At 40.6% G+C, this 18,601-nt stretch overlaps 1 protein-coding gene across 1 annotated transcript; it reads right to left on the bottom strand.

Annotated features, from left to right (window-relative positions):
- Positions 1 to 7,333: 7,333 nt before the first annotated feature.
- On the bottom strand, positions 7,334 to 12,053 carry LOC118367266 (POU domain, class 3, transcription factor 2). Its single transcript, XM_035750541.2, has one exon. The coding sequence runs from the start codon at positions 10,926 to 10,928 to the stop codon at positions 9,606 to 9,608; it is 1,323 nt and encodes a 440-aa protein (XP_035606434.2). The 5' UTR covers positions 10,929 to 12,053; the 3' UTR covers positions 7,334 to 9,605.
- Positions 12,054 to 18,601: the final 6,548 nt, after the last annotated feature.

Raw genomic sequence — 18,601 nt, 5'->3', positions numbered from 1 at the left:
GTTCTGGCAGCTCGTGGTGGCCAAACACTCTTTAAGACACTATGTTGTTGTTTCCTTTATTTTAGCAGTTACCTATATGTGCTTGTGATAAAATTTAATCCACAGTTATGTTTTAGAACCTATTGATCCTCTGTGGCTAAATTACTCTCTGGTGTATTTTGAACATTGAGAGCGGGCTCCTGTGGTTTGCAAAATATATACAGTACCAATCAAATGTTTGGACACACCTACTCATTCAAGGGTTTTTCTTTATTTTCACTATTTTCTATATTGTAGAATAATAGTGAAGACATCAAAACTATGAAATAACACATGGAATCATGTAGTAACCCAAAAAAGTGTTAAACAGAGGCCACTATAAAATGTGCAGTTTTGTCACAACACAATGTCTCAGATGTCTCAAGTTTTGAGGGAGCGTGCAATTGGCATGCTGACTGCAGGAATGTCCACCAGAGATGATCCCAGAGAATCTAATGTTAATTTCTCTACCATAAGCTGCCTCCAACGTTGTTTTAGAGAATCTGGCAGTACATCCAACCGGCCTCACAAACACAGACCACATGTAACCACGCCAGCCCAGGACCTCCACATCCGGGTTCTTCACCTGCGGGATCATCTGAGACCAGCAACCCGGACAGCTAATGACACTGAAGAGTATTTCTGTCTGTAATAAAACTATTTTGTAGGGGAAAGACTCATTTTGATTGGCTGTACTTGGCTCCCCACTCGGTGGGCCTATGACATAGATTAGGGCCAAATTAATTTATGTAATTTGACTGATTTCCTTATATTTCAAATCAAATTGTATTTGTCACAGGCGCAGAATACAACAGGTGTAGACCTTACTGTGAAATACTTACTCACAAGCCCTTAACCAGCAATGCAGTTTAAGAAATAGAGTTAAGAAAAGATTTACTAAATAAACTAAAGTAAAAAATGTAATCAAAAAGTAACACAATAAAACTACATAACAATAACGAGGCTATATACAGGGGCTACCGGTACCGAGTCAATGTGTGGGGGTACAGGTTAGTCGAGGTAATTTGTAAAGTGACTATCCGTAGATAATAAACAGAGAGCAGCAGCAGTGTAAAAACAAAGGGGTGTTGGGGGGGTCATTGATTAATTGTTCAGCAGTCTGATGGCTTGGGGGTTGAAGCTGTTAAGGAGCCTTTTGGACCTAGACTTGACACTCAGGTACCGCTTGCCGTGAGGTAGCAAAGAGAACATTCTATGACTTGGGTGACTGGAGTCTTTGACAATTTTGGGGCCTTCCTTTGACACCACCTAGTATATAGGTCCTGGATGGCAGGAAGCTGGGCCCCAGTGATGTACTGGGCCGTAGACACTACCCTCTGTAAGCACCTTACTGTCAGATGCTGAGCAGTTGCCATACCAGGCGGTGATGCAACCAGTCAGGTTCGTGCAGCTGTAGAACTTTATGAGGATCTGGGGACCTATACCAAATCTTTTCAGTCTCCTGAGGGGGAAAAGGTGTTGTTGTGACTTAAAAACTGTCTTGGTGTGTTTGGAACTTGAAACTCGACCCGCTCCACTAACAGCCCTGTCGATGTTAATGGGGCCTGTTTGGCCCTCCTTTTCCTGTAGTCCACGAACAACTCCTTTGTCTTGCTCACGTTGAGGGAGAGGTTGTTGCCCTGGCAACACACTGCCAGGTCTCTGACCTCCTCCCTATAGGCTGCCTCATCGTTGTCGGTGATCAGGCCTACCTATCACTGTTGTGTCGTCAGCAAACTTAATGATGGTGTTGGAGTCCTGCTTGACCATGCGGTCGTGGGTGGACAGGGAGTACAGGAGGGGACTAAGCACTCACCCCTGAGGGATTAGCGTGACATGTGTGTTGTTGCCTATCCTTACCACCTGAGGGCAGCTAGTCAGGAAGTCCAAGATCCAGTTGTAGAAGGAGGTGTTTAGTCCCAGGGTCCTTAGCTTAGTGGTGAGCTTTGTGGGCACTACGGTGTTTGTGGGCTTTGTGGGCACTACGATGAACAGCATTCTCACATACAGTTGAAGTCAGAAGTTTACATACACTTAGGTTGGAGTCATTGAAACGCGTTTTTCAACCACACCACAAATTTCTTGTTAACAACCTATAGTTTTGGCAAGTCGGTTAGGACATCTACATTGTGCATGACACAAGTAATTTGTCCAACAATTGTTTACAGACAGATTATTTCACTTATGATTCACTGTATTACAATTCCAGTGGGTCAGAAGTTTACATACACTAAGTTGACTGTGCCTTTAAAAAGCTTGGAAAATTCCAGAAAATGATGTCATGGCTTTAGAAGCTTCTGAAAGGCTAACTGACATAATTTGAGTCAATTGGGGGTTTACCTGTGGATGTATTTCAAGGACTACTTTCAAACTCAGTGCCTCTTTGCTTGACATCATGAGAAAATCAAAAGAAATCAGCCAAGACCTCTGAAAAAAATAAAATACATTGTAGACCTCCAAGTCTGCTTCATCATAGGGAGCAATTTCCAAACGCCTGAAGGTACCACAGTCATCTGTACAAACAGCATGGGACCACACAGCCATCATACCGCTCAGGAGATGCGTTCTGTCTCCTAGAGATTAACGTACTTTGGTAGAGGGAGGCTTGCAAGCCGAAAACACCATCCCAACAGTGAAGCACGGGGGTGGCAGCATCATGTTGTGGGGGTGCTTTGCTGCAGGAGAGACTGGTGCACTTCACAAAATAGATGGAATCATGAGGGAGGAGAACTAGGTGGATATATTGAAGCAACATCTCAAGACATTGGTCAGAAAGTTAAAGCTTGGTTGCAAATGAGGCTTCCAAATGGACAATGACCCCAAGCATACTTCCAAAGTAAGACAACAAAGTCAAGGTATTGGATTGGCCATCACAAAAACCTGATCTCAATCCTATAGAAACTGTGGGCAGACCTGAAAAGCGTGAATACTTATTTTCCACCATAATTTGCAAATAAATTCATAAAAAATCCTACAATGTGATTTTCTGGATTTTTTTTCTCATTTTGTCTGTCATAGTTAAAGTGTACCTATGATGAAAATTACAGGGCTCTCTCATATTTTTAAGTGGGAGAACTTGCACAATTGGTGGCTGACAATTATTTTTTGCCCCACTGTATGTATGTATGTGTGTATGTATGTATGTATGTATGTATGTATGTATGTATGTATGTATGTATGTATGTATGTATGTATGTATGTATGTATGTATGTATGTATGTATGTATGTATGTATGTATGTATGTATGTATGTATGTATGTATGTATGTATGTATGTATGTATGTATGTATGTATGCATGTATGTATGCATGTATGTATGCATGTATGTATGCATGTATGTATGCATGTATGTATATAATATCCTGTTGCTAAATATGAAAAGACATCTGCTCAGTGTTACTTTTCATTTGCTATTCTATCACATACAATTTAATGTGTGTTTAACTTACGGCCTAGATTCAATCAGATCAAGCACTAACCAACAATATCCAACACACCCATAGCTGATGTTTTGGAGGTGTCTGAGATACAACTGCGTTGGAGCTGTCAATTTGGTGAGCAGTTGCTCTTGATCATTTTCATGAAGCCACACCTGTCCCACACCGCCAAAACAACCTCTATGCAAATGTCAGCTAAAGTAGGTATGATTAAATAGAGCACTAAGATTGCTTAATTTGATTATTATTATGAGGCCTATAATACATTAGAAATCGGCCTAGGCTACATAATGAATGTTAAGTGGCCTACTGAACAGGATCCCACCACGAAAGACCAGCTATAGGCAAGCTGTAAACCCATGTCCCTATCAATTTAAGAAGTTCTAAGAAAGAATGTGTTCCATGTGTCGGCCTAGGCTACACTAAACTGCCCCCTCTTTTATGCTATCATTCAGCCAAGGACTCGCTAGATGGCACCAGAGGATTGACGTTGCGCAACTTGAGCTGCGTGTAGCGGATAAGCACCAAGCAGAAACCGTGTACCGCGCGAGCCTAATGGGAAATTTCAAGCTAACTAAATAAAGAGGAAGGTGTAATTAACATGTCGCAGTATTAATTGCATCTGCAAGTGAACGAATGAAGTAAATGTAGTTTTTATATATATATATATATATATATATATATATATATATATATATATATATATATATATATATATATTAATTCGCTCACTTGCAGATGCAATATAATTAGGCGTTGCTTCTGTAAGGGTCGAGATAGATCAGAGGCCGGTGCATTTTATGCAAAACATTGAAATGGCATTGTGGGCTCCTGCACACATTCCTTTGGAATATTTAGTTTTATTCAAATATAACATGTTACTGGTATATGCAAAGATGCTCAGTAAATAAACCAAGGCTATGTAAACAATTTATAACAATTCAAAAAGAATGACACTCTGCAATAACAGTAAATGTTCATAGGCCTACAAATGTGTCATGTAGGCTAGGATATGCAATTTCCAAAAGTTCTCAAAAGAAAGCCCCTATGGAAGAAGGCATGTTAGACCAAGCTCTGCAGTTCTCATATTGATATGTCTCCTTTCGTAGGGAGTCTTTGAGGCAGCCTGCAGCCAAACCCATCCAAATGTATCAATAAGGTGTTAATGGTAGATTGGCACTAAGGAGTCATCTAACCATAAAGGTATTAGCAGCATCGCTGTTGCTGCATGCTGTTGAACGCATATATTTGCTTTATCATGTCATTACCGTTAGTAGCCTAGGCCTACCTATCGATATCAAGACTAATGAAATTCCATTAGATCCGGTCACATTAACACTTTCAAACCATCGATAATATGCCTTCCACCCTTTCACATCAAAACGTTATTGGACTTGTGAAGCATCGAGTGTTTGTGTCGGTAGAAAGGCTGATAAGTATGATTGGCTCAGATTATCATCATATGATCGCATGTAAACAAAATTGAAAAAATAAGGGACATCCACGTGTATTCAATGTTTATAAATTATGCAATACAATATGGCATTTTGATTTGAATTATTGGGCTCCCGAGTAGTGGTCTAATACACTGCATCTCAGTGCAAGAGGCGTCACTGCAGTACCTGGTTCGAATCCAGGCTGCATTTACTTTCGGCCGTGATTGGGAGTCCCATTGCGGTCCGCATAATTGGCCCAGCGTCGTCCGGATTTGGCCCGGGGTAGGCCGTCATTGTAAATAAGAATTTGTTCTTAAATGACTTGCCTAGTTAAATAAAGGTAAAAAAATGTTGGGATTATATTATCCTCCAAAATGTTTCATCCGGTCAAGATAAACATGATGTTGTGATGTACTACGATCATACCAGATGCATTGTTATTTACTTTTTCCCAAACAAGCACGTAGAGTAGTTCGTCGTCAGACCATTTGTGTCGAAAGAGAAGCAACTGGGCATACTGGTTGAATAAACGTTGTTTCCACGTCATGAAATGACCAAGGTGGAATAGACGTTGAATTGACGACTGTGCTCAGTGGGGCTGCTCTCTGATCAACTTTCAAATATTACCATAGCACTATAATGAATCTACAATACTGACGATGGATCAGCTCCTATAGATATTACCAGCTTTGGATGCAAATATTGAAGCGACTTACTCTCAATGCTTAGGCCTACCCTATACTAATGCACCAAATCAAGATTTGGCGCATCATTCCGCACATGTTGTTCGATATCGTGAAATATATTGAGGCAAGAAGTACAGACTAGAATTAGCCAAATATAATTCAATTGAATGAACATCAAATTGATTTAAATGTGATTTAAATATAGGCTCACGAAGCCTATAGCTTAGCCTATATTTTGCAGTCATCTCGGTTTTCATTTGAAGCACGCATCGTTTTATTATTCGTTTGTTTGTAACAAATGTAAAGACACAAGCAACATAGGCTAGCCTATTTGTAGTCGACTGCGTTCTGAACTTATCCGCAGTCCCAGACAGACCGACGAACCTCTTGATTAAGTGTTAAACGGAAATTGCGTATAAAGTGACGGCAACAAAAAGCATCTAACGACTCCCTTAGATGTTCTACGAGTGGTCTGAGGCCGTCAATAAATAACGAGCGTTATTTTGTGCAACTTGAGTAACGATGGTTTTGGGAAAAGCTCGGCTACTATACATCATAATATTATTCTAAAGAGGATCTTAACGCTACGAAGGCTCGGAGAGCCATGCCTTTGTCTGGGTTGTGACCACAGAGTTAAATAGAGGTCTCTCAAATCTAGATTATATTTAGTTAATTCTAGGCTACTGCCTGTACTTTTTGCCTCAATATATTTCATGATATCTAACAACGTGCGGAATGATTTGCCAAATCTTTTTAAGTCCATTATTATAGGGTAGGCCTAAGCATTTAAAATAAGCCGCCCCTATAGGGGCTGATCCATCATCAGTTGTGGAATAAGAACTTGTTTTAGCATGTACAGCGCCAATGAGGACTTTCACCATTTTGAAGTAGTCAACGTGATTCTATCCTGGTCATCAGGAGGAATAAGCCAATGAATTATAGTAATGAGCTAACATTGGCAGTAAATCACAAACCTTGGCTTCATACATGTTCAAACAACACACTACAGATGGCAGTATGCCCCCTTCCAGTTTGTTTGCCAGGTCATAAAAGTAGTAGAAGAAGAAAATGGACTACTTCAAAATGGAGGAGTCCTCAATGGGCTGCCAATAACGCTGCCCATGCGCTCACGGACGCCATAATAAGGACCGATACAATGATGCCATGTCTATCTAAGTCTATGGTTGTGATCGATAGAGGGCAGTTGTTGGCCCTATTCTTTTGAACCCATGTTCGAATGGATTCATTGACACTAATCGACACCTCCACAGGGCTCAATGGTGACCTGTGGAATGTAGGCCTACATTTAGCCTACAAAAGACCGCACGCTGTTGAGAGAGCAGAAACGAAATAGACCTTTTGCCTATATTTTCCCTATAGCCGAGGCTCACCACCCATTTGCTCATATTAAATATTTGTATCTAGTCAGTAAATATGAACGAATGCACAGAAATGGCATAGCTGTCGTGAAACGGTAACTTGCATTAATCTGGTTTTAGCATTTGGTTGGCATAATACAATGCGCCATGGCCATGAACTGATAAACATTTCAATCTTGTTATTGTTCTAAATTTCAAAATGGTATTAACCAATTCGATGCCTCTCTTCTTGCGAAACTCAACATTAACCAAATTCGTCTTCATGACGTGATTTACCACGAAAATACCTTTGATGAGAATACAATTTAAAAAAGATTGTGGGAAATAGCCAGAAAGACCATGTTCTATGCAGCTTTAAATAAAAATACATTAGATCTCGACATTGAAAAAAGCTTTTTAATATCAACCCCATTATTTAAAAATGTGCAAGTCTTTGTTCATGTGATATCAAGTGGTGAAATATTACCTACACATCACCATCTGCGTGTTTACCCCCCAGGTTTATCCAGATGAATTAAAAGTGAATGTGACAAACGCGGGGGAAAAAAACAATAAACAAAACCAAAAAAAAACATCGAATTTGTACATCCCACAGTTTGATTATCAGAGAATTGTGTGATTGGTCGATTAATTCAAGCTACAGAAGAAATACGATCAATACCATTAACTTTTTTCTTTAAAAAAACAAAAGTAAATGAGAAGAACACAAGTCCCTGGATATAATTTGCATAAAATGAAACAAAGCTACGGAGAACAAGCCATATGGTTATCATAAAACATGTATATACACGTAGCATTGACGGTATAGGCTATGGCAATCCCCCTGAAATAAAAAATACTATCTCTCCCCCTTTCTGACTAGCCTATATTCCATAAGCCTTTTCGATGCCATTTATATATCTATTGTACTTTGTCATCTATAAAAGTCCTTATAGAATAAATTACAATCTCAATAACAAAATTATAAAATTAACGTATTTGATCATTATTCCCATATCGCAATGATACCAAAACAAAAGAAAGGTGGCAAGGATCAAATAAAATCCTCACCCTATGATAAATAATAAAATAATAATAATATATTATTCTTATTATTATTTTCATGATATGTGATGTCAGGTGACTTGTTTTTGACAAAGGGTCCACGTTGTTTTTAAAAGTTGATATAAAATGTAGAACACTTAAATATCTATTTCCTTTTGTAAAGGAATTATACATCTTTTAAATAAAATATATTTCAGCGAGCATATCGCCTTCTTTTGCCAATCTGTGGGCTGATTAATTATTTAGTTGCCAATCAATTAGACCATAATAATTACTTAAAGCATATATTTGATTCAAAAATATAATGTCAGGTGGACATTATTGAAAGCCAATGTCAGGACAACATGTGAAGTCAATTCTGCCAATCCAATTGAACTCACATCAATGAAATCCCTCTGAATTGAACATAAAATGCTTCTCAAACACATTACACTGCAAACAACAAGCATAATTTCAGCTACAAATAACTTTAAATAAAAATACAAGGTAGGCTATTGAAACCTAAAAATTGTGTCAAAACCATTTGGAATAAAAAAATAAACAGCTAAAACCTGTTTTTGTTTTGAAAACACCGAAAGAAAAAAAGTGCCCCAGTGAGAAGGAACTAAGCCGTGACTGTTTAGTTATACAATATTTACAAAATTGATCACAATGTTCTGTGAAACTTGGTGATATATCTTGCTCTAGAAAAGTGCCAGGTTTCCATCGCCACGTAGCCCTTCCGTGACCTGACTGCTAGCTGCTGGCCGCGTGGCGTGGAGCGGAGCTCAGTGCTGGCAGCCTTTTGTGTTTGATCCACACGTGCTGATATCATTGAGAGAACGAGAAGGATGATGTGCTCCTGTGTGCGTCCAAACGAAATTTTAAAACCATATGACTTATGTGGTATCAATTATTCAAGGAGCTCCTTCGAACTGCTCTTGACAACAACAACAACAATAATAATAATAGGGATATAACAGGTAACAGGCTAAAATAATAACGATTTCGCACATAATCATTTGCCTAAACGCCTCAAAGCAATGTTGAATGTCAAAACTAACTGGAAAAAGATGACTGACGGATGATCAACCCTCACACATTGCTCAACCGATGCTCAACCCCCAGCTGCTTGTCTGGGACAGAGAAATGGCGTTTAGGCTATGTTTTGTCGAATGCAGCTGTCATGACTTTTCTTGTCGGACCCACACGTCCAGAACAAAACCATGATGATTCCGCAGCGCCATGTGTTGAATACACCACAAAAGGCGAGAATGTAAACCATTTTAGCTATGAATCCCGAGGCTAGTTTTTAACGATAATTTCCTTTACGCCAAATATTTTTCACAATAGGGCTACACCTTGAAACTGCGTTGAGTCACAGTGCTAGGCATATCCTCGAACATGTGTTCGCTTAGCTCTTGAAGAAAACAATTTCCACTCCATCGCTAATGATATTCGGGTTTTGAATGGTATTCAATGCAGATATTGTGTAAGTAGCCTACTCATGCCATAGGCTAGGCTATTATACATAAAACACCCACTATCGCTCATAGTCCAGTGAATTATATATAATTTTCAAGACAAACAAAATCAGGAAAAGTCTAATAGTGGTCCGTTATTGTTCATTGAACCGGTGTTTGGACTCCATGATGTGGCGGTGTGTCCCCATACACATCCTCGGTTCCAGGAAGCGGTCCACCGGGAGGAGTCATCCGTTTCTCTTTCTGTCTCCTGTTACAAAACCAAACCCTCACCACCTCTTTCTCCAGCTGTAGACCGTCCGCCAGGGAAGTAATTTCCGCCGCTGCGGGTTTAGGACACTTCAAGAAATGGGTCTCCAACGCCCCTTTTACGCTTACCTCGATAGAGGTCCGTTTTTTCCTTTTCCTCCCTTGTGCAGCGATTTTGTCCAAGCTGGTTGGGCTGCCCGAGGTGGAATCCGCTTCTTCCAACCACTTGTTCAACAAAGGCTTGAGTTTACACATGTTTTTGAAGCTGAGCTGCAGGGCCTCGAACCTGCAAATAGTGGTTTGGGAAAACACATTTCCATACAGCGTTCCCAAGGCGAGTCCGACGTCAGCTTGAGTGAAGCCCAGCTTGATCCTCCGCTGCTTAAACTGCTTGGCGAACTGCTCCAAGTCGTCGGAGGTCGGTGTATCCTCGTCCGAATGGTCGTGGTGACTCTGTTGCTGGTGCTGGGACGCCTGGTGGCCGTGGTCGCTGAGATGCGGGCTGTGGTGGTCTTCGTGTGCATCTCTTAGGTTGTGGTGGTGCATTCCCTGTCCGCTGCCTGGAATCAGGCCGTTGACGCCGAATCCGGGCTGTGAATAAATAAGGCTCTGGCCATTGGATGTTGCCATGCTGGGTATGTGGGCTGCGGTAGTTCTCCACGCTCGGGCGTCGTGGTGGTTCCCATGTGACTGGTGCACCAGGTGGGGCGGTCGCGGCTGGTGCTGGTGCTGCAGGTTATTTGAACTGTGCATCTCGTCTCTGGTGCCCTGCACCGCGGGTTTGATGTCCTGCTCGCCGAGCGGACTGGTTGACCACGGAGCTCCCTCTCCGTGCGACAGTGCCGTTATCCACTGGTGCGCGTGGCTGAGCGGGTGACTGTTGCTCTGCAATGAGTAGTCACTCTGCAACAGGGTCTGCGCGTCCCTGTACGCCGATGCTTGCTGCATGCTCCCGGGCTCCGAGTGCACAATGGATGCGCTGGAGGTGAGGATATTGTAATGATTAGACGCTGTGGTCGCCATGACTCTCGGAGCCGGACTGATCGCTCTTATTAAAGGAACCTTGCATTTGACAGTTACTGTTTTGCCACAGGCGTCTCCCAGGCACTCTGCCAAGTGGACACAGCGGCGCGCACCTGCACTCCGCCTCGTCCCGCTGTTTATTGGACAGAAATGGCTGATGGACGTGGTTGCTACTGGCAACAGCCCACCCATTGGACGTTAGAGAGTCTCAACAAACACTACCTATTTCTAGAGAACTGCGAGTTCTGCTGCGGCACCTCTGAAACGTGAGAGACCGAGTGCGGCATGGAAAACCGAGAGAGGGGATAGGCACTGGCCGAGGTTTCAAATGGAACTGTAAGGAATTTACTCAAATTAATACGATAATGTTTTAAACCAATATATGAATATCGTGATTGCAGATCATTCGAGTGATGCGTGCTTCAAATGCTTTTGTGAAATGTCCATTTGAGTACGGTTATAGATTTTCTCCTATTTATTTGGAGTAAATTGTGTTAGTATTTATTGTATTTAAATAACTCTTTTTTTTAGACATGAAATGTTATTAATACTTATAATAACTGTGTGGGCATTTTCATATTTTGGTCGTTCAGTGATTGTGGCGAAAACTTTTTTTTCTTCAAGGATAAAGTTTTGTTTGAGGTAGTAGGCGGATAGTTGCAGTTACATGTGTTATGTATTTATTGTGTTACTAGGCTTATACTATGAGATAGGATATGGATTCATTGATATTGAATAGCCGAATGAGAGTAACTGAGACTTATTGCGAGGATCAGTGCTGGTTGCATGATGGAAATGATTGTAGTGCATAATTATTTTTTTATGGCCAAAAATGCAGGGAATGAAAACATGTTTTACTGTGAACCTGTATAGATACATGCTTTGTGCCACTGACAGTACTTTGCGTGTGCATGTGTTACGTGATCTGTTTGTATACAATGTCGGTGATGTAATGCCATTTCCCTCTGCATTACACGTGCTCTACAATACTGGGATGTAATTGTATGACAATACAAATATAAGGCTAAGCACAATAAACTTTTAGAATCAAACTAGTCTTGGCGCCATATGAAGGTGTAAACCTTAAAATATAAACGTTCAGTAATAGGTTACTTATGACTCAAATTGTTTACATCAGAAGCTAGACATAGCAGTCTTGTATTAAACGCCATTTGTGATAATAGACTGTTTAATAGTTGGAGTATGCATTTAAAACCGGAGTGCATAATGTACAACTATGGGCACGCTGTTCATTGGCTATGATGTCATTGTTGTTTAGGACTGTGCGTGTGTGTGTGTGTGTGTGTGTGTGTGTGTGTGTGTGTGTGTGTGTGTGTGTGTGTGTGTGTGTGTGTGTGTGTGTGTGTGTGTGTGTGTGTGTGTGTGTGTGTGTGTGTGTGTGTGTGTGTGTGTGTGTGTGTGTGTGTGTGTGTGTGTGTGTGTGTGTGTGTGTGTGTGTGTAATCGGGTCTGAAATAGTACGAGTTTTCAGATATTCGTTTGGGCACTATTTTATTTGGTTTAGGTTTAGTAGAAAAATTCGTTGATGTAATTTGTAAATACCAAGTTGAACATGTTTGGATTATGGAGACCTACACGAATATAAAACGTCTACAAATAGAACAAAAAAGTTGGACCACCACAACAATGTCAAACAATGACGGCAAGAGATTATAAAAGTTGTGCGTGACAAGGCAGATTACATAAAAGGCCTGTGGAACAGAGACAGGAACAGAACATTTTTTTGCAACAACATTTCAAATATTTCAATTAGCATTGCATCTGCTTAGGTGTTTCCAGCTGTAGGCCTAACTAACTATAGCCAAAGTTTGCATACCATGATTAAATTGCGCCTACTCAACAAACGTTCCACAGTGGCTTAGAAGTGAACGTAACGCGTTAAGCACAGTGCTGAATTCGGTTATATAGGCAAGACTAGTGTTGTGTTGCCTAAGTATACTTTTCAAATCGAACCCATTAAACGTATGATCTTTGGACAATTAGATTTCAATATGCTACTTAATTGATTAAAATATAGGGAACATAAGTAATAAATACATTATATAATAGTACAAGGAAATCAATATTTATGTCTGAAGTAGGCCTATACACATATTGTCTATACAGGGTTGGGGAGTATCTGATTACATGTAGCCTAATCATGTAATCTGATTACAAAAAAACTAACTGTAATCAGTTATGTTAACAGCAAAAATATTGTAATCAGATTACAGATACTTTAAAAAAAGCTATTACTTACTGTGTTTTTTTTAATGAGAAGGGATGTTTGCGAAAAAATACCCTATGACACATTTCTGTTTTCCAATGACATTCAATTTATTTTCGAAAAAAGGCGCAAGTTTAAGTTTGTTCCACCTGAGCGAGCTCTGACCACAAGTCACCACTACGATGGTGACACACCAAATACTTTCGATGGGAAAGGGAAAGTAACTGTAAGTAATCCGATTGTTACTGAGTTTGGGTCATCCAAAAGTTATATTACTGGATTACAATTTTGGACAGGTAACTGTAATGGATTACATTTAGAAAGTAACCTACCCAACTCTGTGTCTATAGGCCTAGTCATAGCCTCCATTTATGATTTGAGATTGTAGGCCTATAGGCGTAGTAGGCCTAGTAGTCTACAACAGGGCTCTCCAAACCTGTTCCTGGAGAGCCACCGTCCTGTAGGTTTTCAATTCAACTCCAGATATAAATAACCTGATCCAGTTTATCAACCAGCTAATTACTAGTCAGTAATACAAAAAAAAAGACTTTTTTTTTCTCTCACTTAGGCCAATATACGGCTAAAATGTTTCTTAGAGTGGGAGTCGACTGGCTGATGTTTAGTCAGTGAAGCATCAAGGACAGAAGTGCATACAAGCGGCTTAGTGAGATCATGCCTCGATCCGTGGCGTGGTGCGCAGGTGTCAAACCCGCCACAGCTGCTGTCCTCTCTCTCCTCCTCCTCTCTGTGCGGCTCAGGGATAGGATAGGACATTGTCCAAAGAGAGACATTCTTGTCGAACCACTGCTGGTTGCCATAGAGAGGAGTAAATGAAACAACAGAGCTCACGTCACAGCTACTTTCGCCCCCTCTTCTTGAATATCTAAAGGCCTATTTAAAGGGGCCCTCTGGCAGGACAAAGGCTGGAGGGAGAAAAGGAGGGAGTGGGTGTTAGTGGGAACGTTGAAGGAGAAGGGATGAGAGGGAGGGAGGGAGGAGTGAGAGAGTTTCTGTGTATGCCTGTTAGACTAGTTATGATAGGCCTACAAACGACATAAGGGGTTAAAACTGGCCCCACTTCTCCATTCTCAAACTTTTGTGCATCATTCAAGCACATTTTCCGTCACAAATATTAGGCCAAACTACCCGCTTGAGTCTTCTTTAATAGTAGCCTAACCTATCAGTCTGGTGTGCAGGCCAAATAGAATAGCCCTCTGAAATATCCCGAGTAAATATGTTCATATTTTGGCTCATGGAATTGACCGCCAGAACAAATAGGCCTACAACGTGTTCAAAAACAGTATGAATATTTTTTTGGGGGAAACTAAAATAGATTGAAATCTAATATGAATTCAATCGAATATTTTTAAAAAGCTAACGATCAAAACAAGCTTAATAATACAATACAAGCTTAACACACCGTCAATGCACATAATAAAGGCATATAGGCCTATTAAAATTAGGTACCATTATTGGATAATCGAAACAATCTTTCATTTAGCGTGGAACAGTTTACTGGTAATTAATTATCTGATTAGTTCAATACACAAAAAAATGTTCTGGATAAAACCAAAAAGGGTTATTTATATCGCTTGCTTCATATATGGCACACCTGAAGGTTCTAGATTCTAAGGTTCTTCTTCACTGAACCAAACTTGGTTCCATATAGAACCCTTGGACTCCATATAGGGTTCTATATGGAACCAATTTCGGTTATATATATAACCTTAAGGGATGCCATATATGAAGCAAGCATAGAACCCTTTCCGGTTTTATCCAGAACATTTTTTTCATAAGAGTGTAGATTAACAATCCGGGTTGACTGAATGGCATTATCCACAGATTTGTGCATCCATCCATTATACCAATAGTTTGACCTGAGTATTCTCTTGACATGTCGCAACAAATAATCCTTATTAATATATGAATATAAACATAATCAAATAGACTGTGCATATCACACAGTGCAAATATGAAAGGATTAAAGTCCAAGCACAAAAGTTTCAAGGCATGGTTCAGTAATTAATTTGTTTTATATCATCATTGTGGCGTAACACTGAAACCATCCAAATCAAAAGAACATTTGTGGTAATTAGGGCTGTAATTCAAGGAATTACCACATCGCCACACAGGCTTAAATAGTCGTGTTGGGAGAAATGCAAAGCACATTATTTTAATGGTGTAATATGCAAACTATGGGTCGTTCAATTACATGGCTTAACAACGCATAAATGATGCGAGTCTTGTTATTTGGACTGCGGGGTCCGTGGTAATTCATTCGGAGGGGGCAGTGTGCTTTCCCATACAGTAGAATATATTCCTGTGCTCCAAGAGCTGCTGCCAAACATTTAAGGGAATAAAAATTAACGATGGAGAATCTGAGCGTTAAATTAACAGTAATTATATGACCCGCATGCTGTAAAGTTTCAATTTTTAACGGTCTAATTAGGTAACTGTCTCCCCATACATCAACTCGTATCCCTCTGCGAATTTTTCACAAGAACTCGTTTGTGTTCAAATGCTGTGGGGGAAAATAATTACATTTCATAAATTGTTCATGTAATGAAAAATCTAATGATGAGTTAGTTAAATATATGATGTTTTTAAAATCTTCAATTGTTCCATACACACTCCATTGATTCACGTTTAGAGAGTTGGCCTATTAACGTACACAACCGCTCTTTAAACCTTTAATCTCACTTAGCCTACTATCTCACTCTTTCAGCAAGCAATCTTACAAATGGTCATCTGGGAGAAAAAAACGTATTGGTAGGTATTCTTTTCTCTTTTTTTGTCACTGGAAAACCCCAATTTGATAATAATTAGGATGAAGACAGACCTGTTGGCCTCATAGACGAATCCCTCACTTTGCATTATGTAGATGTGATGTTACCATATTAACATTCAGGACATGCCTGTGACCACTTCCGGTCCCCTCCTCCAATTGTACTGAACTGGAGGAAATACAATGGTTATAATTCTCATGCCATAGGTTAGACATGAATAGAAAGGATTTAGACTTAGACACAGGCATAATTTAACATGGAGGTAACAGGTAGTCTGATATGTAAAACCACTGAAACATGTCCTTGAAAACCTTAGCTATATTCAGACCAATATCCCACTGCATTAGACCGTGGCTACCTTTCAGTGGTCAGGTTATGTCACCATATAGAGAGGAATTAACTGCATATACTTACTAGATTTTTGCAAGGTAATTACATACCGGTACATTATTCAACAAGTAGTATAGGCTACTTGTGTAAGGATTGGTGTGTGTTAAGTTGACCCATGTTTCACCCCTACAGCTCTTATATATATTCCATGCTGTAATTGGTGTATGTATCAAAGGAAATTGGATTGACAGGTTGCGTGAGAATTAATAGTGTGTGTGTGTGTGTGTGTGTGTGTGTGTGTGTGTGTGTGTGTGTGTGTGTGTGTGTGTGTGTGTGTGTGTGTGTGTGTGTGTGTGTGTGTGTGTGTGTGTGTGTGTGTGTGTGTGTGTGTGTGTGTGTATGTGTGTGTGTGTGTGTGTGTGCGTGTGCGTGTGCGTGTGCGTGTGTGTGTGTGCATGCGAGTGAGGGATCGAGAGGGAGAGAACGAAAGAAAGAAAGACAGAAAGAAAGGAGTGACGAAAAGAGAAAGAGCGGTAGAGTAGTGAGAGGGAGAGCATGGAGAGTATTAATTGTGTGTATTGTGAAGGGTTTGGCAAAGTATGGCTCTGGAGGTGCTGGGGAGCGAGCCCTCCACATGTCGGTGTGATCAGAGCCAAGCTCTCAGGCTCCTGTATTCCAATGCAATTAGGCCCCTCAAAGGCCTGCTTAAAGCTGCACCCCTCAGCAAGCAGAGCCCCAGTGGTTCGACTCTATTGTGGTGGGAGGTGTATTCTGTCCCTCTTTAAACCTGGATGAGACCACCCCAGTGAAGAGAAAAAGGGAGGATTATCCAATGTATACTTCTCTGGAAGTCCACTGATGAGCTGATCTTTAGACTAACCACCCCCGAAAATAAGATGGGTTGGTCCTAGAGCTATGGATGTAGTTTTGATCTTGTTCATTTCAACTTTTAAAACGGAGGTATTTTTAGCATTGGTTGTACAAAAAAACATGTTAGTAGGTATTGTTAGTTGGTAAATTGTTAGATCGTAGCCTAGTAGTTCAGAAGTTGTAGTTTCCTCCTACCATAACTGTCAAGTAAGTCAACAAGTGGTGTATATGCCTACATTCTCCTCCTCCACATTGGCAGCGGTATTACAACTATCTCAACAGCATGCTGTTTTAAAATAAAGCGTGCCACGCTTCCAGTGAGATCTCTTGGCTCCATTTCATCATGTCTTATTCCCCAGAAAGAATTTAACGCAGATTTACAACCTAACACTTCTCCCGAAAATACACACACAAAAAAACCTGGCACATAAACACCTGCATCGCTCCTCAAAAGCATCAACAGATTAGGGAGGTAATCCACACGACCATGTCTTTGATTCTAGGGTTGGCAGACAGTAATGCCAAGCATAATGCCCTGAATTATTTCATACCCTCCCAGCACGCCAACCTGGCACAAAGCATTTCCTTTTCAAATCTTTTTGTCGGATGCGCTTTTGAAGAATTCTCCACACACATCTGGTATGATTCTCTCTTCCCTGTCAATGCATTATTACCCTGTTAGGTGATCCTATCAAAACGAAAAGGGAGAGATGGAATCAGAGGTTGTCCCTATAGGGTGTCTGAACTCGAGGGTGAGGAGCCTCCCTTCGGTTCCTCCCTTCTTTCTCTGCATGGACACGTGTGTGTGAGACAGACCGAGTGTGTCTATGTATCTATGTATGTGTGAGAGAGTGATGGTATATCTTTGTACGTGTGTGTCTGCGTGCGTGCGTGTGTGCGAGATCTCGCGGTCCCATCGCTCATGTGCGGCTCGATTAGCCCCACGTGCCTCGTTCGTCAGACGTGGAGTCGGAGCAGATGGTTGGTGATGCTGTGTTACCATGCTGCTGCGCTATGTAACGCTATTCTAATTGAAACATCAATATAGCCGTGTCAATACTGCAGAGGTACTTCACAGCGGTACCATGGTAATCTGGGAGAAAGATCTTATGTTCACAAACAACATCTTGGGAAATAAACTTTTTGATCATGTTGTTTTGTTTTGATAAATGTTTTGATACTCTTGTTAAAATCAAACGGGCTAGGCCTACCGTCATGTTAGTGTTATCAAGTGTGTAGATGGTTGTGTTAGTCCTCGCCTTAATAAAACAATGTATCTCACTCTTCTATGCCCAATGTGTGATTGTATTGTCTTATACAAGTACCTATAAAACCGTGTCCCTCCATTACAAGTGGAAATGTGGGTCCTGAAAACATTGAGGACATGAGCCAACCAATTATTTGTTTCTTTGTCAGTGTGCATTTAAAATTTGTTTTTGATAAAAGGCCGAGAGCGTTCAAATTGCTATTATCTGGATTATCATGTGGTTATTTGAGATCAGTGGAGGACAGGGAGAAATTAGACAGCTGAACTGTCATTTGTTGTTTGTCCAACCCAATGAGGAATGACACAGTCAGTTAATGAGAATGTAATTCATTTTCCTGAGCTGAATTCACACTTCCATGAAGTAAAAACAAAAACACAAATGTAGC

The sequence above is a fragment of the Oncorhynchus keta genome, chromosome 34 (assembly GCF_023373465.1).
Source record: "Oncorhynchus keta strain PuntledgeMale-10-30-2019 chromosome 34, Oket_V2, whole genome shotgun sequence".
Taxonomy (NCBI): domain Eukaryota; kingdom Metazoa; phylum Chordata; class Actinopteri; order Salmoniformes; family Salmonidae; genus Oncorhynchus; species Oncorhynchus keta.
This window is presented reverse-complemented; position numbering and strand designations above follow the sequence as displayed.

What these genes read in the sequence shown, in the direction of transcription:
- LOC118367266 (XM_035750541.2), bottom strand. Translation starts at nt 10,928, where the DNA reads ATGGGTGGGCTGTTGCCAGTAGCAACCACGTCCATCAGCCATTTCTGT.